General features: G+C 43.5%; 1 protein-coding gene across 2 annotated transcripts; it reads right to left on the bottom strand.

Moving 5' to 3' along the window:
- Positions 1-811: 811 nt before the first annotated feature.
- smc5 (structural maintenance of chromosomes 5) lies at positions 812-17503 on the bottom strand. 2 transcript variants are annotated; one of them, XM_058085494.1, is made up of 24 exons: positions 17160-17503; positions 16556-16697; positions 16433-16485; positions 16153-16315; positions 15172-15306; positions 13224-13364; positions 12974-13135; positions 12710-12781; positions 9257-9512; positions 9030-9184; positions 5972-6085; positions 5797-5891; positions 5595-5727; positions 5355-5528; positions 5080-5249; positions 4851-4974; positions 3013-3135; positions 2782-2907; positions 2584-2679; positions 2301-2405; positions 2070-2105; positions 1760-1939; positions 1504-1599; positions 812-1427 (listed from the first exon to the last, which is right to left on the bottom strand). In XM_058085494.1, exons 1-24 carry the CDS (start codon positions 17306-17308, stop codon positions 1293-1295), a joined length of 3135 nt encoding a protein of 1044 aa, XP_057941477.1. In that variant the 5' UTR covers positions 17309-17503; the 3' UTR covers positions 812-1292. The 2 variants fall into 2 exon arrangements, with proteins under 2 accessions (XP_057941477.1, XP_057941476.1); XM_058085493.1 differs by having other exon boundaries at positions 2070-2189; positions 17160-17502.

Raw genomic sequence — 17503 nt, 5'->3', positions numbered from 1 at the left:
GGAGGTGCGGCCTCCCTTTGCAAACATGAGTCAGCGTTAATGAGCCACCCTGCGTGTAGTTCAACAGTTGGCTTACAGGGTGCTGGCGGTGGAACACACATTGATTTCACCCCAAAAGGGAACCATTTATTTACCGGATATGTCACACTGCAAAGGAAACCAGGTGGAAAACATGAACTTGCAGATACAGCCACCACACGACCATGGTATAGCTTCCAATATGTCCAAGCGTCATCACCTATTCCCCGTCCCAAAGCCAGAGAACGACCTCAGTCGGAGCAGATTCAGGCCACAACAGGCGAGTGGAGCTGCACGGGTCAACAACCAAAATAAAACCTGCAGGACTTCTGGTTGTGTATGTTGAGGTTTTACATTGAGGTTTACAATGTCACCAAAATATCACCATACTAAACTTTACGAAAGCCCGATTTCTGATTCAGCATGTCACAGACCTAAATTCATAGAGCATGTACATCATACATTTGTACACCCGGCCAAGTGCACCATGAGCAAGGGGTGACCTGCAGGTACTGACAATTAGAACTGAGACAACACTGAAATTTCAATATGAACGTACAAATGGTCTATTCTCTGCCATCAGGTTCCACATGGCAGCCTTGGCTTGCAGCTAAAGTCCCATCTATGAGCAACGCTGACTTGTTTTGGAGATTCAGCTTTTATACCAAACGGAGACGGTGTGTATGTGTGTGTGTGCCCCATTTAAGGTGCCAAGTGAAGTTCAGGTAGTGTAGTACAAAGTCACTCTGTTATCTTCTCTGGTGACAGCGAGGGTGGAAAGGAAAACAAGCTCTAATAATGAAATGTGTTTATTTTCCATTTTTACAAACACTGCCTTACTTACTTGCCTCCAATTCACTTACATACCAACAACTATCTCAAGACAAAAAGACATCATGCGTTACTTTCTGGAGTAGGGCCTCGGGATCATCCATTCTAGGTAAATATACCATATAGCAGACAGACAGCAGACAGTGATTGGTTGGAATGCTGTATGACAGTTGTTGTAAAGGTATTCTAATCAATAAAACAACAAGGGTGCCCAAATGTATCCACCTGCCTACTTTAGTTTAAATAATGATTGTAGACTTTCTGTAAATCCTATAAAGTTCATTTCCCTTCTCATCTATCCCTGTGTTGGTCTTCTATATGATATATTTACCTGGAATGGATGATCCCAACAACCATTTACAATCATTTCCAAAGGAACATCTTGAACATTACCAGGGGTGCCCAAACTTTTTCATACCACTGTATGTAGAACATCGAAGGGTTCATGTCTGAGCTTTTCTTCGGAGGCATCGTCTTGTAAAAGCCTCCTCGTCCCACTGGTTGGGGGGAAGCATGCGGGCGCCATTATGGACGCAGAGAACAGTCATCTCCTGTGCGTATTCAAGATTGTTCAGCAACTGCGAGCAACCACAGCACAAGGTCACTTTAGGGGCAGCCAAGGGTCGACATGAGTACAAAATACCAAATGCTCACTTTGGGTGTTATGAAGAAGTACTGGGATGTTGTTTCCTTGCAGGCGGTGTGGACAACAATGTCAAAGACTCTCCTCTCATTTACAGGATCCATTCCCTAGACAGACAGTACATCATCCCAAAGCAATACAAGTGCAACCCTTACTAGACTATGATAAGGCTTTTATTTATCAATGTGTGGGATGGATTCCGGCCCAGTGCCTGTGTGAAGGATTGATCGACTGACGAGTACACCGTGTTGTGTATGATCATGTTACCTGGTTGATTTCATCCACCACTCTGAAGGGGCAGCGGTTGAGTTCCTGCAGGGCCATGAGGTACAACATGGTGGAGACGCTCCGCTCTCCTCCACTCTGATGGAAGGGTGTGAGCTCATGCAACTGGCTACTATTGTGGAACTTGACCCGTATGGAGATGCCATACTTGTCATATTCTTCCTGCAGTGATCAGGAAGCACAAGACTCAACTTGGGTGCAATGTGAGCTCAAATGTGGGGAAAAAGCTGAAATAGTGAATACATGCATGGAGGTACGATCTCCGATAGAATCATGCATTTTCTTGTGTTACCTCATTCTCGAAGTGAAGATCCACCTCTCCTGCACACTGCATGGAGCAAAAAAAATCACCGAACTTGTCATTGATTTGTTCCACAAGCCGCTTCAGGGGGTTGAGCCAGCGTTCTTTGGCCTGCAAGACCACGCACACACCAAATCCACTGAACACACATGGTTTTCCGATTGACTACTTGGTTTGGCTCAGTCAACGGCAGATACTAGGAATTCAAGTAAGCCGCCATACCTCCGATATATTTTGTCTGAAAGCCGTTAAGGCAGCATTCTTGGCATTCACTTCCTGTTCAAGTTGTTTGATTTCCTGCTCCCGCTTTTGGTACTCCTGGACAACCTTTGGCAAAAAGAATTCAGAACACATAAAAAATATTATTTACTGTATGTTGAAATAAAGCATTAGCAGTCTTCTTTGACAATGAGCTGTCATGTTAGCATTCTAACGTTAAATATCCCATCTCAATAGCATTTGGACAGTTTATTGTACAGTGGAAGCTGGGAGAACCTCATCTTACAGTTTTACTGAGTCCGGTAAAGCATTCGGCCCTGGACCGTTCTTCATTCAACATGGCGTCCAACTCGTCCAGCGTGTCAGGTAACTGCCTGAAAGCCTGCATGGACAAAACCAAGTACGGCTTAAAGACTCACATCTCCATCAGCTCACACAAGCACAATTTCTTCCAGAAAGGGTTCAACATCATAATGCCACTGACAGTTTGCAGGTCCTGGGGTAACGCTTCATCAGGCTGCATCCCACACATTGATTTTGCCCTTTTCATCAAGCTCTTGCATCGTTCTGTCAGCAGGACCTTCCTCTCCTCCAGGTGGCAGCATCTTTGCTACACACACAAGGATAAGGGTGAGAGGGTGATGAGGTAACAACACTGATACTCCGGTAACATGGCTGCCAGCCAGTTGAATAAAAACAGGGCAAAAATACTTACATCAATGTTTCTGACTCCGCCCATGCCTTCTCTACAGTCATTCTCCAGCTTGGTCTTTTCTGCCAACAGACCCACACTCCCCAAAGCCAGGTACACCTTCTCCATGGTCAATTTGGCTCTCAGCTGTAGGGGGGGCAGGCACAGGAGGGAAAAACTGAAAGACCTTCCAAGTATGACAGTGGACAGAGGACTGAAAAGGGCAGAGAGCTTAAAACACAAGTGAATTAGTGTACAACCATCAAGTTACAATAGAACACAACAGTGACTACTACTCTCTTTCATGGGACGAGAAGGAAATAACATGGAGTTAGGCCTGTCTACAGCTTTGTTTAACAGTCGACATTTCTTGTCCACTCAACCATCCAAACTCAGACATTGATGTCCAAACCGCTCATGAAAATGTCCACTTTGTGCCCAATTGGCCATTTTCCTCTCTGGTGTTCCACCTTGTTGGCTCCAAGATCTCTGGTGTGGATGGAGAGCAGGGAGGGCTGCACCATATTGGAAAAGAGTGCAGTATGCGATGTGGGTGTCTAGTTTGAAAATAACAAAAATCTTGCATTTTTTTTGTCCACTCATGATATCATACCGAAATGGAAGGGGGAGTTGAACATCATGGTAAAGCAGCATCTGTCTGAAAGTCTATTTGTTGAACATTGATATTTGTAATCTAGTATAAGCATAGTCTGACTGGTATGATGAGCATGCACCTAAATGCACCATTCTTACAAATATAAATATAAAGGTGAAACCATTTTAATGCACAATATAATCTTTCCAGTGTACGTATTAGTTCATAAGATGGATGCAGACAGAGCTATGAACAACATGTTGTCTCTTTCATGCTCTGGTCTCCTTGGACTGTGTGGCGTCCACATGCACTCCTAACTGTCAGGGTTAGGTACTAATGGTTTTCATTTGTATTCACATACCCCGAAGAGTACTGGCCCCCTCGGGGCATGTGGCTGTACGGGGCTCTCCATAAAGCTGGCTCAGGCCAGTGGTAAGCTCACCACCTTTCTGAGAGCAGGATCCCTGGTCTCAGCCGTGAAAAAGTGTTCTATGTTTTTCGACTTCTTACTGATTTTATTCTTGTTTATTAAACGTGTTACATACAGCACTTTGGGGCAGAGTCAATTGTTTGTTGGATAAATGAAACTAAAATGGTATTTTCCATCTTAATTCCCAGCGCTGTCCCTTTGCAGATTAAATAAACGCTTGATGAAGTCATGTATTGCTGAAGTTGATGTACTGTTGCGGTATACGAGTGCTGCGTTAGGAACAAATACACATCACAGTGTTCAATGATGGAAGCCATTATCCAGCAGAAAAAAATCACCTATTTTTGGAATCAAGGTTACTCATAAACAAGTAATTCAAACGTAAACAAGAATGACTGGGAGAGTTGTTCAATTGTATATTTTGGTGTGGTCATCAATGTGGGGATTCTGCCCCACAATGCAATGCTATCTTCCACCCTAGCTTATGTGGAAAGGTCTGCAGACATGAAGTTGCATACAAACCAACAACTAGATACTTATGGCACAGTTATCACACCTGCTGTCAGGGAATGGAACCAACAAGTAGATACTATGGCACAGTTATCACACGTGCTGTCAGGGAATGGAACCAACAACTAGATACTATGGCAGTTACCACACGTGCTGTCAGGGAATGGAACCAACAACTAGATACTATGGCAGAGGTATGACACATGCTGTCAGGGAATGGAACCAACAACTAGATACTATGGCAGTTATCACGCATGCTGTCAGGGAATGGAACCAACAACTAGATACTATGGCACAGGGAATGGAATACAAATCCTAAAGCCTTACTTTCATCTGTGCCATTAATGCAGCAACTACAGATGTCTTCTGGGAATTGGCAGCAGCAATTTTCTCTTTTGTCTCCTCCTGAATCTTCTTCAGGTCAATTCCGCTGTTCTCCATCTGTCTCAGCCTAGCACACAATGACAGAGTGTGTCAGACCCCTCCCAACATGTCAGCTGGAACCTCCATTGGATAATCACAGTCAGTAAAGTGATGAAAGCGGCTTTAGCAACACCTCTCCAGTTTTGTGCTTAATTTCTGCTGCAATTGTCTTTTTTTGCCATTTAAATCACAGAGGTTCTTCTTCTCGGATAACAGTTCGTTGTCACGGCGATCCAGTGAGGATGCTTCTTTCTGCAAAGCGTTTAACCGCTCATCAATGTCTTGTAGTCTCAACTGGGCGACCTGCACTCAAAGAGGATAAACAGCACACTCCAAGATACCTAGCAATGATATTTCATCCATGGGGAACCACAGAACTTCGGGTCAGGGCGTCCTAACTTCCCTCACCTTTTTCTGCTGCTCCACCTGCCGCTTGGCTTCAGCATCTACAGTAATGCTAAGGTACTGGGAGGGGTGCACGGCTGTGTTACTCGTGTTGATCCTCTTGGAGTACCAGGACCTCCTTACCGTGTACCTCTCATCCGTTGTGTACAATACCTTGAGGTAGGGCTCCTCAATCACCTGCGGAGTGTTCAAAATGGTGTCTTACCTGCTGGGATCTTGACTTTTGTGGCATGGGGACCTTACCGTTCTAATCATGGCTTTGGTCTGCTCATTGCCCACAGGAACATCATGCACTTTATACTGATGACACAGGTAACTCATCACCTCATCGGGTGCGTCAAACATCTCTCGCAAAAAGGTGAAGAAACCAAAACACCTTCAAAGTCAAAACCATACAGAAGCCACATTAAAATGGACATAATAATTGATGATGCTTTACTCTCACCTCAAAGACTCAATATTGCGTGATGGAGGTTGTCTGGAACACGACTCAGCCGGAGCAGAAATAGAATTCACCTTCAAATTCATTTTGTCACGGACCTGAGAACAGGAATATTCATACTCATAACAGTTGGCTGAGAATGCATTAGCACAGCTACCATCACCCGAGCCATCCTCACCTGTACCATGAACTTTTCTCTGTCATCTTTCCTCTGGAAAACAAATGCACGCAAGTCGTGGAAGGAGATGTGGGTCTCGACGTACTTGGCAAAGCGATGATCTTTCATGTTAATCTGAGGAAGACATCACAAAATCAGACCCAAAAGTCATTGTTATTGCCAAAGCAGATACAAAAGCATCAAAGATAAACAATTGGCATCATATATGTATGTATAAAATCAAAGCTCCCCATACCGCTGAGATACTTATTGTAAAATATTGGGAAAAAATTACAAAAGATAAGATCAGGATTTATATAGACAGAATATCAGCAGAATAATATGAAATAAAAACTATACCCTATTTTGCCCTCAATTTGACCTGGACAAATATACAATGGAAAATATGACTGGACACTCAGGTTGGGCATGGAGTCTTCAGCATCGAAGGAAACCGGTACTAATATTCCAATTCTCCTTAAGATCTTTCATAAAAAAAATTAATCCATTCATAGTTTCAATGCACTGTGGGCCAACTGGATGAAATAGCTGCAAGAAGAAGCGGCTACAAAGTCTGTGAAACAATGATATCATGCAAAGGAGGGAACATGACCGACATGATGAATTAGACATCACTGTGCCGCAGGGTGGTTGCACCGGACTACCTCTTAGAGATAATCAGGAAAGTCAAACAATAAATAACATCAAAGTTTATTCCTTTTATTGGCTTCTTCTTTAGCACAAGTCAAAAGAGCTCAACCGCCACAACACCCCTCCAGCCCTAAAAATAAGAGTGCCTTGCACTACATCCTGCTGAGCTGTGTCATAAAAAGAACTTAAACATTGAGGCAGCACTGACGTACTTTGCTAGTTCTAATATGCTAGCACAAGAAATGGAATATGGCATTTGAAGAACAAAGACTTGACATAGTATGGGGAGTTTTCCAGGCTCCTAGTGCAGCATCAGTCAAACGGCAGCTAACAGCCAAAACAGTGGACACCACTCGTCAGTATGTGCATGACATCAATCAGCTGAATGATCAGGACGAGATGACTAGCCTTTCTAAGCTGGGTTAGCCGACTGCTAGAGACACTATACTCTCTCCTCCAAGAAGGCGTTTCATCCTCACCCTCTGCAAGTTTCATGCATGGGGAGACCAATGGATCAATTACATGAGCAGGGAAGAAAAGGGACTGGAGATATGGAAGATGCCACCGCCTTTGTTGAGAGCCAGAAGATCTTTGAGATCTTTCTGTCTAGAAAATGGTTAGAAAGCCATTTCTATAGCTTTGGGACAAATTCTTGGTAATGACCAAGTCATTCATAAAAAGGTCATTGAAATAAAACCATGGAGACAGACAGACCATCCAAGAAATTTGGTTAGTGCCCTCCTTTAAACCATGCTAACTTTTTGTGACCCTCCCTCTGAAAGGAAGCGGAATCAAGAATCGTTAGGAACCAGAATTTAAATGAGGAATCGAATGGGAAGTGGAATCGCTCTACTAGAGAACAAAGCAAATGCTAATTTCAATGTATGTTACATTTCCCTAAAAACAAAACACCTTGACAAGTACAGTATAAACGTATTTACCAGGAAGCTAGCACCAGGACTAAAGGAGGGGAAAGGCGGCACGTCAAAGTTTCCACAGGACACAGTAAGTCATGTAAAAACTATGCCACCACAGCAACCAGCATTACACGTGTTAGAAAGCGTACTTTTACAGCTATATGCTGACGGTGGGATGGTGGGGCGCCGATGAGCCAACACAATAAAAAAAGAGCCCCTTAACTCATTAAACTAAACTCTTATGAGTTATTTGTTTTCATCATTAAACCTGTCCAAACAAATGTACCTTTTGATTTATCAGGCATTAAAGTCAACAAATAATGACGGTAGATTGTTCCATCGTCGGTGGTTCTAATAGATACGGTTTAATTCCATGTTCTGCACGTTCTCCATTTTGTTTCTCAGGATGTTTTTTCTTCCCAGCAAACTAATAATGACATATCACTCTAATATTTGCTGTAATCCCTGTAAACATCTACCTCGTCCATTCTCTCATATTTCTTTATTTTGCTGATATGAGAGATGCACCTTCACTTGGAAAACACCAACGTCTAAAAAGATGAGTTCCCAAAATGGCAAATACAAATATATAATTTTACTAATTCAAGTCATGGCCCGGGTGACCCAAATGAGTGTCTCTGATGCTCTGTCCCAGTGTCCACAGGCAGTTAGCAAACTGATCAAAACATTCAGGCAGGCGAAATAAAGTCCCACTCTGGCTGAGAAAATGTCCCTGACAGCTGTGTCAGAGTGAATAGGCCCCAGTTTAGGTGGCTGGGGAGCTTCCTGACTGATACCGTGATCATGCAGGGCACCGCAAGGAACTGTCCTGTCACCGTTCCTGTTCACGCTGTACATCTCTGACTTCCAGTACGTTTCCATCGCTTAAATACCTCACCTGTCTGTAAAAGTTAATTCCCAACATTATTGTGCTGTACTGTCTACCCTCCCTTGTATGAAGTCTACATTTACTGGTAAATACTAAATACAGTATACTGCATACTGTAAATACTACTTGTATTTAGCCGATTTCTATACTATTTGTATAGAAATAGTATGAAACTCTAGTTAGGTATATTTAATTAGCTTATATTCTTTTTATTTTATTCCTATTTAATTACATTTTATTGTGTTTGACTTTTTCTTCTTCAATTGAGCTACAGCAACCAAGCACTTTCCCTTGTGGATCTACCAAGTCTGTCTAAACATCCTGAATACCTTGCAATAAAATACTGCACTATTCAACATGCATCTCATTCTTTGTTTTTATGGTGTTTCTAATGTGTTTTGATGGGATGTGTGGATGTTTGCGAGCCCTGTCAAAAAGGATTTTCTGTCACCAATTGGGACAGAGAAGAGTATTCTATTGCACATCAGAGCAACATATCAACATTATATACTAGCCATACTAACAAACTGCCACCTCCGGCTTGCATACCTCCAGGACAGGTTCATGTCACATTTCGTTACATCAGAGATTACATTGATGTCATTTGCATGATCAGACTCACCACAAGCATAATGGGCTCATGAACATTTCCACTGAAGAGGTGTCTGTTCTGTCTGAGCCACTGCAGAGCCGTGTGTGTGTCCCTGTGGCGTACACGCAGCTTCTCCTCTTTGATGTTCATCATGTTGTTCATGTCACTGAGCTTTCTTTCCAACACTGTCGGCCAAAGCAAATGAACGTGAACCACAAGTGATGCTCTAAACCAGAATGTGGCCAGAAAGAACTTACTTCTCAACTCGGCACACAGGTTGTCCTTCTCCCTCCGAAGGTCAGCCTTCTCTCCTTCCATCTTTGCCCTGTCGACCTGAATTTGCCTCAGCTCATTGTTGACAGCATTTATCCTGGGAGTCAGGTCTGGTTGGTCGGCAACTTTGGCCAGCTCGGCTTTCAAGTCCTCGATGGTCAGTTTGGCATTGCTGATACGTTTCCTCTGGTCATCTTCTTCTGTCTGCTTCATTTTCAAGGTTTGTTTTATGTGTTCGATCTGTTGATAGGCGGGGTGAAGTGTCATTCATTGACTTCACCACTGGATCATTTTAGCCTTTTAAATTACTCACACTGTATAGAACACATGAAGGCATTTAAAATAGAGTTCTAGCTCTAGTTCTAGCTCACAACATTCAGGTCCGACAGGAGCCATGCGCTCACGGGTAAAACCCGGGGCTGCGGTGTTTGCATCTACACTAATAAGCCTAAATACCCTGGTCTCCAGTCACTGCTGTGTGGACATTGAGTTTATGATTGTGAGATGCAGACCTTGCTACCTACCCAGAGAATTCACCAGCGTCACCATTGTTGCTGTTTACATTCCAACTGATGCTAACTGTAAGCAAGCCCTGAATGTACTCTACCTTGCCATCAGTGACATGCAATCCACACACCCGGACAGCGTGTTTATTGTTGCTGGAGACTTTAACCAGGCTAACATGAAGACGGTGCTTCCAAATTTTTACCAGCATGTGGATTTTGCTACCAGAGGGGAGAATACATTGGACTTGGTTTACACAAACATCAAGAAAGCATTCAAAGCAGTCCCTCGCCCCCACCTTGGCTCCTCAGACCATCTCTGTTATGCTAATTCCTGCATACCAGCCCCTGCTCACCAGAGGAAAGCCTGCTGTGAAGAAGGTGAGGGTGTGGCCAGAGGGAGCTATGTCTGCACTGCAAGACTGTTTTGGGTGCACCGAATGGGACATGTTCAGAGAGGCTGCAACAGACAACCAGCAGACCAACGTGGAGGAGTATGATGCGCCTGTAACAGGCTACATACCTTGGTGCATGAAGGAGTTTACAGTCACCAAGACAACATCACACGGGCCAACCAGAAACCTTGGATGACTACGGAGGTGCGTGAAAGACTAAGGGAATGCATTGTTGCGTTTAAATCTGGTGATGTGATGGCACTCAGATCAGCAAGGGCAAATCTGAACGGTGCCATCAGAGTAGCAAAGCCCAGAGTCAGAAGATCCAAAGCTTCTTCCAGGACCCATGCAGCACCAGACAACTGTAGCAGGGCATCCAGACTGTCACTGGCTACAAAGCCAGTGACATCCATTACATGTCTAAACGACTTTCGGCCCATTGCATTCACATCCACCATTATGAAATGCTTCGAGATGGTGGTTAAGGACCATATCACCTCCATACTCCCCCCATCACTCGACCCGATCCAATTCGCATATCAGCCAAACCGCTCCACTGAGGACGCCATCTCCACTGTTCTCCACCTGAGCCTGGAGAACCTCGAGAAGAGAAACACCCACATACGGATGCTGTTCCTGGACTTCAGCTCAGCATTCAACACGATCACCCCCCAGGACCTGGTATGCAAGTTGGAGCCGCTGGGCCTCAAGACCTCCCTGTGCAACTGGCTGCTTGACTTCCTCACAGATAGAACCCAGTATGTCAGAGTGGGCAACAACACATCCAGTGTCATCTCCCTGAACACCAGCTCACCCCAGGGATGTATTACGTAAGTACGTAAGTATGCGAACGACACAACAGTTGTGGTCCTAATTCAGGACAACAACAAACTGGCTTACAGAGAGGAAGTGAAACACCTTGCGGATTGGTGCAAGGTGAACAACCTGGTCCTGAATGTTGACAAAACAAAAGAGATCATAGTCGAATTCAGGAGATCCAGACCCAGCCACACTCCACTCTGCATCAACGACACAGCCGTAGAAGTTGTGAGCGCAACCAAGAGCCTCCCTTTCCCCTTAGGAGGGGAGAGGGAGTGGTAAGGATAGATCCTTACCACTTTCTACAGGAGGGACCATCGAGAGCCTGCTGACCAGCTGCATCTCCGTCTGGTCTGGGAGCTGTCTGGGACATAGCAAACAGCCGCTGCGTATCAAGAGCCCATCGGATCAACTCTGACCCCCACACACCCCCAGCATGTTTTCTCGCCTGGCGTCGGGGAGAAGGCTTTGCAGCATCCGCTGTAGAACAACCAGGTTTAGAGACAGCTACTTGTCCCTGGCCATCAGACTCATGAATGCCAAATAAGCCCCTCTACCTGTCCACATGCAAAATTTAAAATTATTATTATTCATTCAAAATTATTTGTGCAATTTACTGTTTACAATGTACATTGTTGTTCATATTTGATATCATCTTTTTATTATTAATTATTTATTATTATTATTATTATACGGGAGCCAGGCAAAAACATTTCGTTGGCAATTTCACTGCTGTGTTATTGTGCAATGACAATAAAGGAAGTCTATCTATCTATCTATACGAAAGAAGAAATACAAGAAATGAAAATGAAATTAAACATAACTTGCTTTTATCTATGTGATCCTATCTTCTAAAAGGAGGTATATATTATACTCATTTTCGGCCCCTTGTATTGAGTTGTGGACACCTATACAGCAACTAAACGTGATAAGCTTTCTAGATCTTCCAGAATCTGTACCTATTCCAACTGTATTTCCTTGGATTTCCAAAACAGTCCATTTTAATTTATTCCGCCTACAGCCCGCCTCCGGACACGCCCACACCACTGTGATTGGTCCTACTCAGCTTGTTCAACTCACAGCTTGTACCTCAGCACACCCATATATGGAAGACACTTTTACATTCCCTCCCCTCCTCACTAGGGTCACAGGCATGCTGGAACCTATCCCAGCTGTCTTCGTATATCAATACAATTTGCACATTTACTTCGGTGGAAAGTGGAAATATGATTGTTTTGGGGAAAAAAAAGTACCCCAGACCTGGTGTAAAGTGAGACAGACCAGAACAACCAAGGGTTTAAAGTGAGACAGCTTGGGCTAATGCCCTGGCATCAGCAGTGCACTAGCTAGTCAGACATGTCAGCAAAACATACGTGCGTACACGATTGCGATCGATTTTATCTTATTTATTTAGGTATTGTGAAAAACTATGACAGGAACAACAGCAAAAATAAGTACATGGATACAGACAAAGACTTGTTTTTAAAGAAGGTGTGTCCCACCAATATGCTTGTTTTTATGTAATTTGCGCCCTCTTGCTTTGATAGTAGTGACCCCACAATGGGGTCCCCTTTCAGATAATAGAGATCAGTGAAGATGTCAAACATCATCCAACAGCTAAGAATTACTATTTTACATGATTTAGATTTTTTTAGGAGTAATAGAGGTAGTAGGAGTAATCTTATATTCAGGTCAATACTTAATTTGATTGGTAACTCACCTCTTTGTGGATTCGATCCAACTGATCCTGTTTCTGTTTACAACTCAATGATGCTTCTTTGATTGCAGTATTCTGAAAAATAACCTCATCTCATCAATGATTCTGCACCTTCCAGGTAAAGTCAAGATAATATTACAAAACATTACAATATGTCTATGACTTTATGCTATGATGAGGAAGAGGGAATACACTTTGAGAGTAAAGATATACTACACATACTGACGATTTCAATTGACTTGATTGAAATCATGAATGAGAACCAACCTTTGCCTTCATTTGTGTTTCAATGGGCTTCCGCTGCTCTTCAATGGACTGGAGCTTCGTCAGCAAGGGCACTTGAGCACGCTTCAGGGCGGCAAGCTGCCTTTTAGCCTCATCTCGCTCCTTCTTCACACTCTCCAGCTCCTTGAGGCTAGTTTCATACTCCTGCAAGCCAAGGGAAGTGCAGTCATTCTGCTGTCTGCTGTGTGCCAAGGTCATTCGGCCGTCATTTGGCCGTCATTCAGCCACTCACCACCCAAGGTTTCTTCTTCTCCAGCAACTCAATGATATCCAGATGCCTCTTCTTTTCATAATAACGGTTCACGTCGTGTTTGTTTCTCTCATTTCTCTGCCTGGACTTCTCCAAATAGCTGTTCCTCTCCTTGACAGCATTCTGAATTTAACAATAAGCAGACCGTTATTCCTAATGGTAGCAGGTCGAAGCTGACATATTATTGCAGCTGGGGTCGGCAACTTGTACTATCACAAAAGACGCTTTGCCCCATCGTCCTCACAAGGTGATAACCTTTGTTGAAATCTTTCTCTATGTTACCTGGTTAGAACAGTATGCAACAAATCTATTGAATCTTTCTCTACGTTACCTGGTTAGAACAGAACAAGAACAAGCACACACGTCCACTGTGCATGTGTACCGGATGCGGTGGTGGTCTAGTTGTTTTTTTTTATTCCAACGGTAGGCACTTTTAAAGATGAAGCATTCAGCAGCATTCCTGGTTTTCAGACCCACAAACTAAACTATATTGTAGCGTCGCTGGGAGCACTTTCTGGTTCCCAGCGTGCTTTGCAGCACCGTCGATGTAAATAGTTTATAGTTAAAGTTGTATAGTTGTTAATTTTTGGTCTGCTCAACTAGTGACAGTGCTTTTATTCGTCTGTTGCGTTGGTATGTGATGTTTTTGGGATTTCTTGTTGTCACACCATGACTTAAACTGTTATGCCTAGCGGTCAACCAGTGAAATGTGAAGGGCTATGTATGGTGTATAAAGCAAACTTATGCTTTTACTTGGTATTCATGTTACCTATTTCAAAGCAGGTGGCAATATTTCAACTAAGCCCAACTGTTAGAGGCTAATTAAAACTTGAAAACGTACCCTTGTTATGATGTGGCGGTGGGGTACCGCGACAGCATGTGTCGCAGGGTCATCCGGCAGCACAAAGCTGCCCGGCGGATGCCTGTCTGTAAATCATGCGGCGGAAAAATATATCGGCGAACCCACACGCGTATCGGCCGATATCGATTCAAGTAAAGAACACAAATATCAGCCCGATATATCGGCCGGCCGATGTATCGGTCGATCCTTAGTTAAAATCTCTCGACCTGACATCTTACAACAGACAGAGAATGACAGCCTGTTTCCTTCTTTCTGGCTGACTGGCTAACGCTGCTCGACTTAACCCTTTAGATGCCAGAGTTTTCTTCAGCTTTGACGTTACTATTTCAAAAAGTTTTAGCTTAAAAATGGTTATGACAAAAATCAGTATGACGCAAAGTTTGTGATGGGACTACATGCACTCATCTAATGTAAAATATTATGACATGGCCAGGCTCACAATGTGTCAGATCCCTGACTCCACAATAACATCTCATCAAAATGATCCACATCTCTAGAGCACATCTAGCCATCACCATCGTCACTGAGTATCTTGAACAGAACTGCTACCTCAATGACTCTTATGTACTGCTATTACTACAGGATAGATACAAATATAAGGTAATCTGTTACGCCTGAGAAAACCATCATTCATCCAGCACATTGTATTCTCAAGTCTACCGGGTCACCGACAGTATATCCTTGGGTCACCTACAGTATAACCTTGGGGTAGCTACAGTATATCCTTGGGTTAGCTACAATTTATGCTTGGTCTGTGGTGAGAAACAAAAATACACTTTCAAAACAAGGACCTATTTTGTAAAACGTAATAATTTAGTAGAGCTACACTTGTGACAGTGGCCATGCCTGCAGGTTGGTAGGTTGACAGGTTGGAACTGGCGACCAAATAAGTCCACTGATTTAAAAATGTATTTGCGCATTGCAAAGGGCGCCAGGACATAAAGGCTGAGCCACACATGGCTCCGGAGCTACGGGTTGGTGATCCATCATATATAGCTATGGTTTTGGATTATTTTCACCAAAAGTGTCTGTTTGGGTTTCATAGCATTTCATGCGAGCTATACTCACCTCCATTTCTCGTTCCCTGGTGCGAAAAGTTTTGAGCTTGCAGTGATACTCATACATTTCTGGTGGACCCACAGACTTCTCAGTTGCCTCCAGCAGCTCAATTTTGGACATTTTGGCAAATTCTCCCACTTTTTCCTGCAGGAAAATGCAACACATTAAAGAGTAGCCAGAAAATATTGCAAATGCTGTCTGTCAGCCATCACCAAATGGCAGACCTTTGTCCAGACCATGACCCAGTGCTGCTCTTCACAGACCTGTGACCAGTTGAAGTGAATGGGAAATATAGAAATTCATATAATCATGCTTGCAGCGGCAGTTAACATGACAGCAAATGCAGTGACATCACTCAAAATGAGCCAATGAAATTGTTTGCTTGCCGAGGGAACCATCCGTCCATCCATTTTATGACGCCTAATCTTCGAATGATACCCAAGGTTTGCTCAAAGGTAAGAACAACTGATCAAGAAAAGCAAAAATGTAAAAGTGAACAGACTGCCCATATATTCATCCTTCCAGAATCCAGTGTGTTATATGCTGTGAAACTGTAGAGCCCAATATGAAACATCTACGGGAGTTGTGACACATTAATTGGCAGCACGCCAACATGCAAATGAGTGTTCACGAGTAATTGTATGGATATTGGAGCAAAAGCAAACATCTTTCACTGACGGGAGAGTTGTGGAGTATTCCTGCTGCAGAGATCTGACCAAAGGAAAACAAAATGTGTGACAAATTCAGGCAAATTCCAATGTCAGCTACAAAAGTCTCAGGTGAAGATGAAACCTTTACGAGGATGTACTGTTGCAGATTCTCTACCTCTGCCACAAGCCTCGCATTCATTCACTGTTTGTACAGTCAACTTGTTATTATTTGTGAAATTTCAAGATAGTCAAGATAAAAAAAGGTGTGTGTTTTTAAGTGTGCAGGAGTAGTGGGTACACGACTGTAAAGCGTTAGTGTGTGGTCACGGCTGATGTTTACCTGTGGCAAGAACTGGCAAAGGTTGCTGACTTGAATATGCAGAGCCTTGACCTCTTCCTCCACTGTTTTCTGGTTGCAATGTTTTCCATTCAGCATCCACACAGATTGATTGTTCTCCATATGGATCTCCCGGTTAATCACTACATTCCCACCACTCTTAAACCTGAATGAACAATGAGTTTATCGTGTGGCAGTCACAAACAGAAATCATAAAACAACTGAAAGAACCGCAAATGATCTGTCACAGTATAACACTTGCAAACTGCCTTCCATAACTTACAGCTCAATTTCAATAGATCCTTTATTGCATCCATGTTTCACATAGTGGCCAACCTAGTGGAAACAAAAGTTGACAGTACGTCATTGGTCCACACTGATGGTGGAGCAGGGACCGTCTTTTTACCTTGTCTCCTCTACTAAGGACAGAGGTCTTGCCTGCCAGGCCCAGACAGATGGCGCACACAATGCTGGACTTGCCCGTTCCATTAGCCCCAACAATCATATTGAGGTTTGGTCCAGGACGAACCACAGCATAATCGTATGTCCTGTCAGAGAATAAATCATACTGTATGTAGGATCATAACAATACATGTGTTCTGTTTCATGTTTTTGTTGCTTCTGTTAGTTTGGTGATGTATTTTGAATAATGGAATGCTAATGCAGAGGTCCCCCATTGAAAGCATCTGTGTATGCAGCAGACCGACGATAAACTGTTTTTTTCGATGTAACAATCTGGAATTGCTGAGCACCAATCGTCTTTTACTTTGAAGATTTGAACATTAGTCAAGGCAATTCACGTAAAGTAAAGTGCGCATGCGCTTCGAAACTTAACACTTGAGCTAGTTGACAGTACGCTAACAAGTAAATCCGTCATTTATGTTAACATGGGTTGAGGAATTTATATTCGGCACAAGCTACTCTACCGTGACATTCCTGCTCACAGAATAGTTGACTACCTAATTGCTAATAGCGGTCGCTCTAATAGTCCACTCACGAATGCAACTTACAGGAAGTTTTTCATGGCGATGTGAAGTATCGCGCCCTCCACAAACCGATCGTCTGGTCCGGTGGCATTTGTCTGACTTCCTGTGGAGACACTGGTTTGTGAGCTTCTGTTAGGATGGCTCAGCCGCGGTTTTTTCCTCATATCCGTCATTTTGATAGTGGGGGTTCAGACAAATCACCGCTGGGCGCCGGACGCCTTCCTTCTGTTGTCCAAGTGCATTCAGCTAGTTGCAGCTGACAGGTGATTGGTCGGTTAGATTCGCGTAGGATATCGCGATATTCTAACATTTATTTTCCTCTTCGGCTGTGTCTGAATCCGGGGTCTGCATCCCACTAGCCCACCCGG

This window comes from Doryrhamphus excisus, chromosome 10 (assembly GCF_030265055.1).
Source record: "Doryrhamphus excisus isolate RoL2022-K1 chromosome 10, RoL_Dexc_1.0, whole genome shotgun sequence".
Lineage (NCBI taxonomy): Eukaryota > Metazoa > Chordata > Actinopteri > Syngnathiformes > Syngnathidae > Doryrhamphus > Doryrhamphus excisus.
This window is presented reverse-complemented; position numbering and strand designations above follow the sequence as displayed.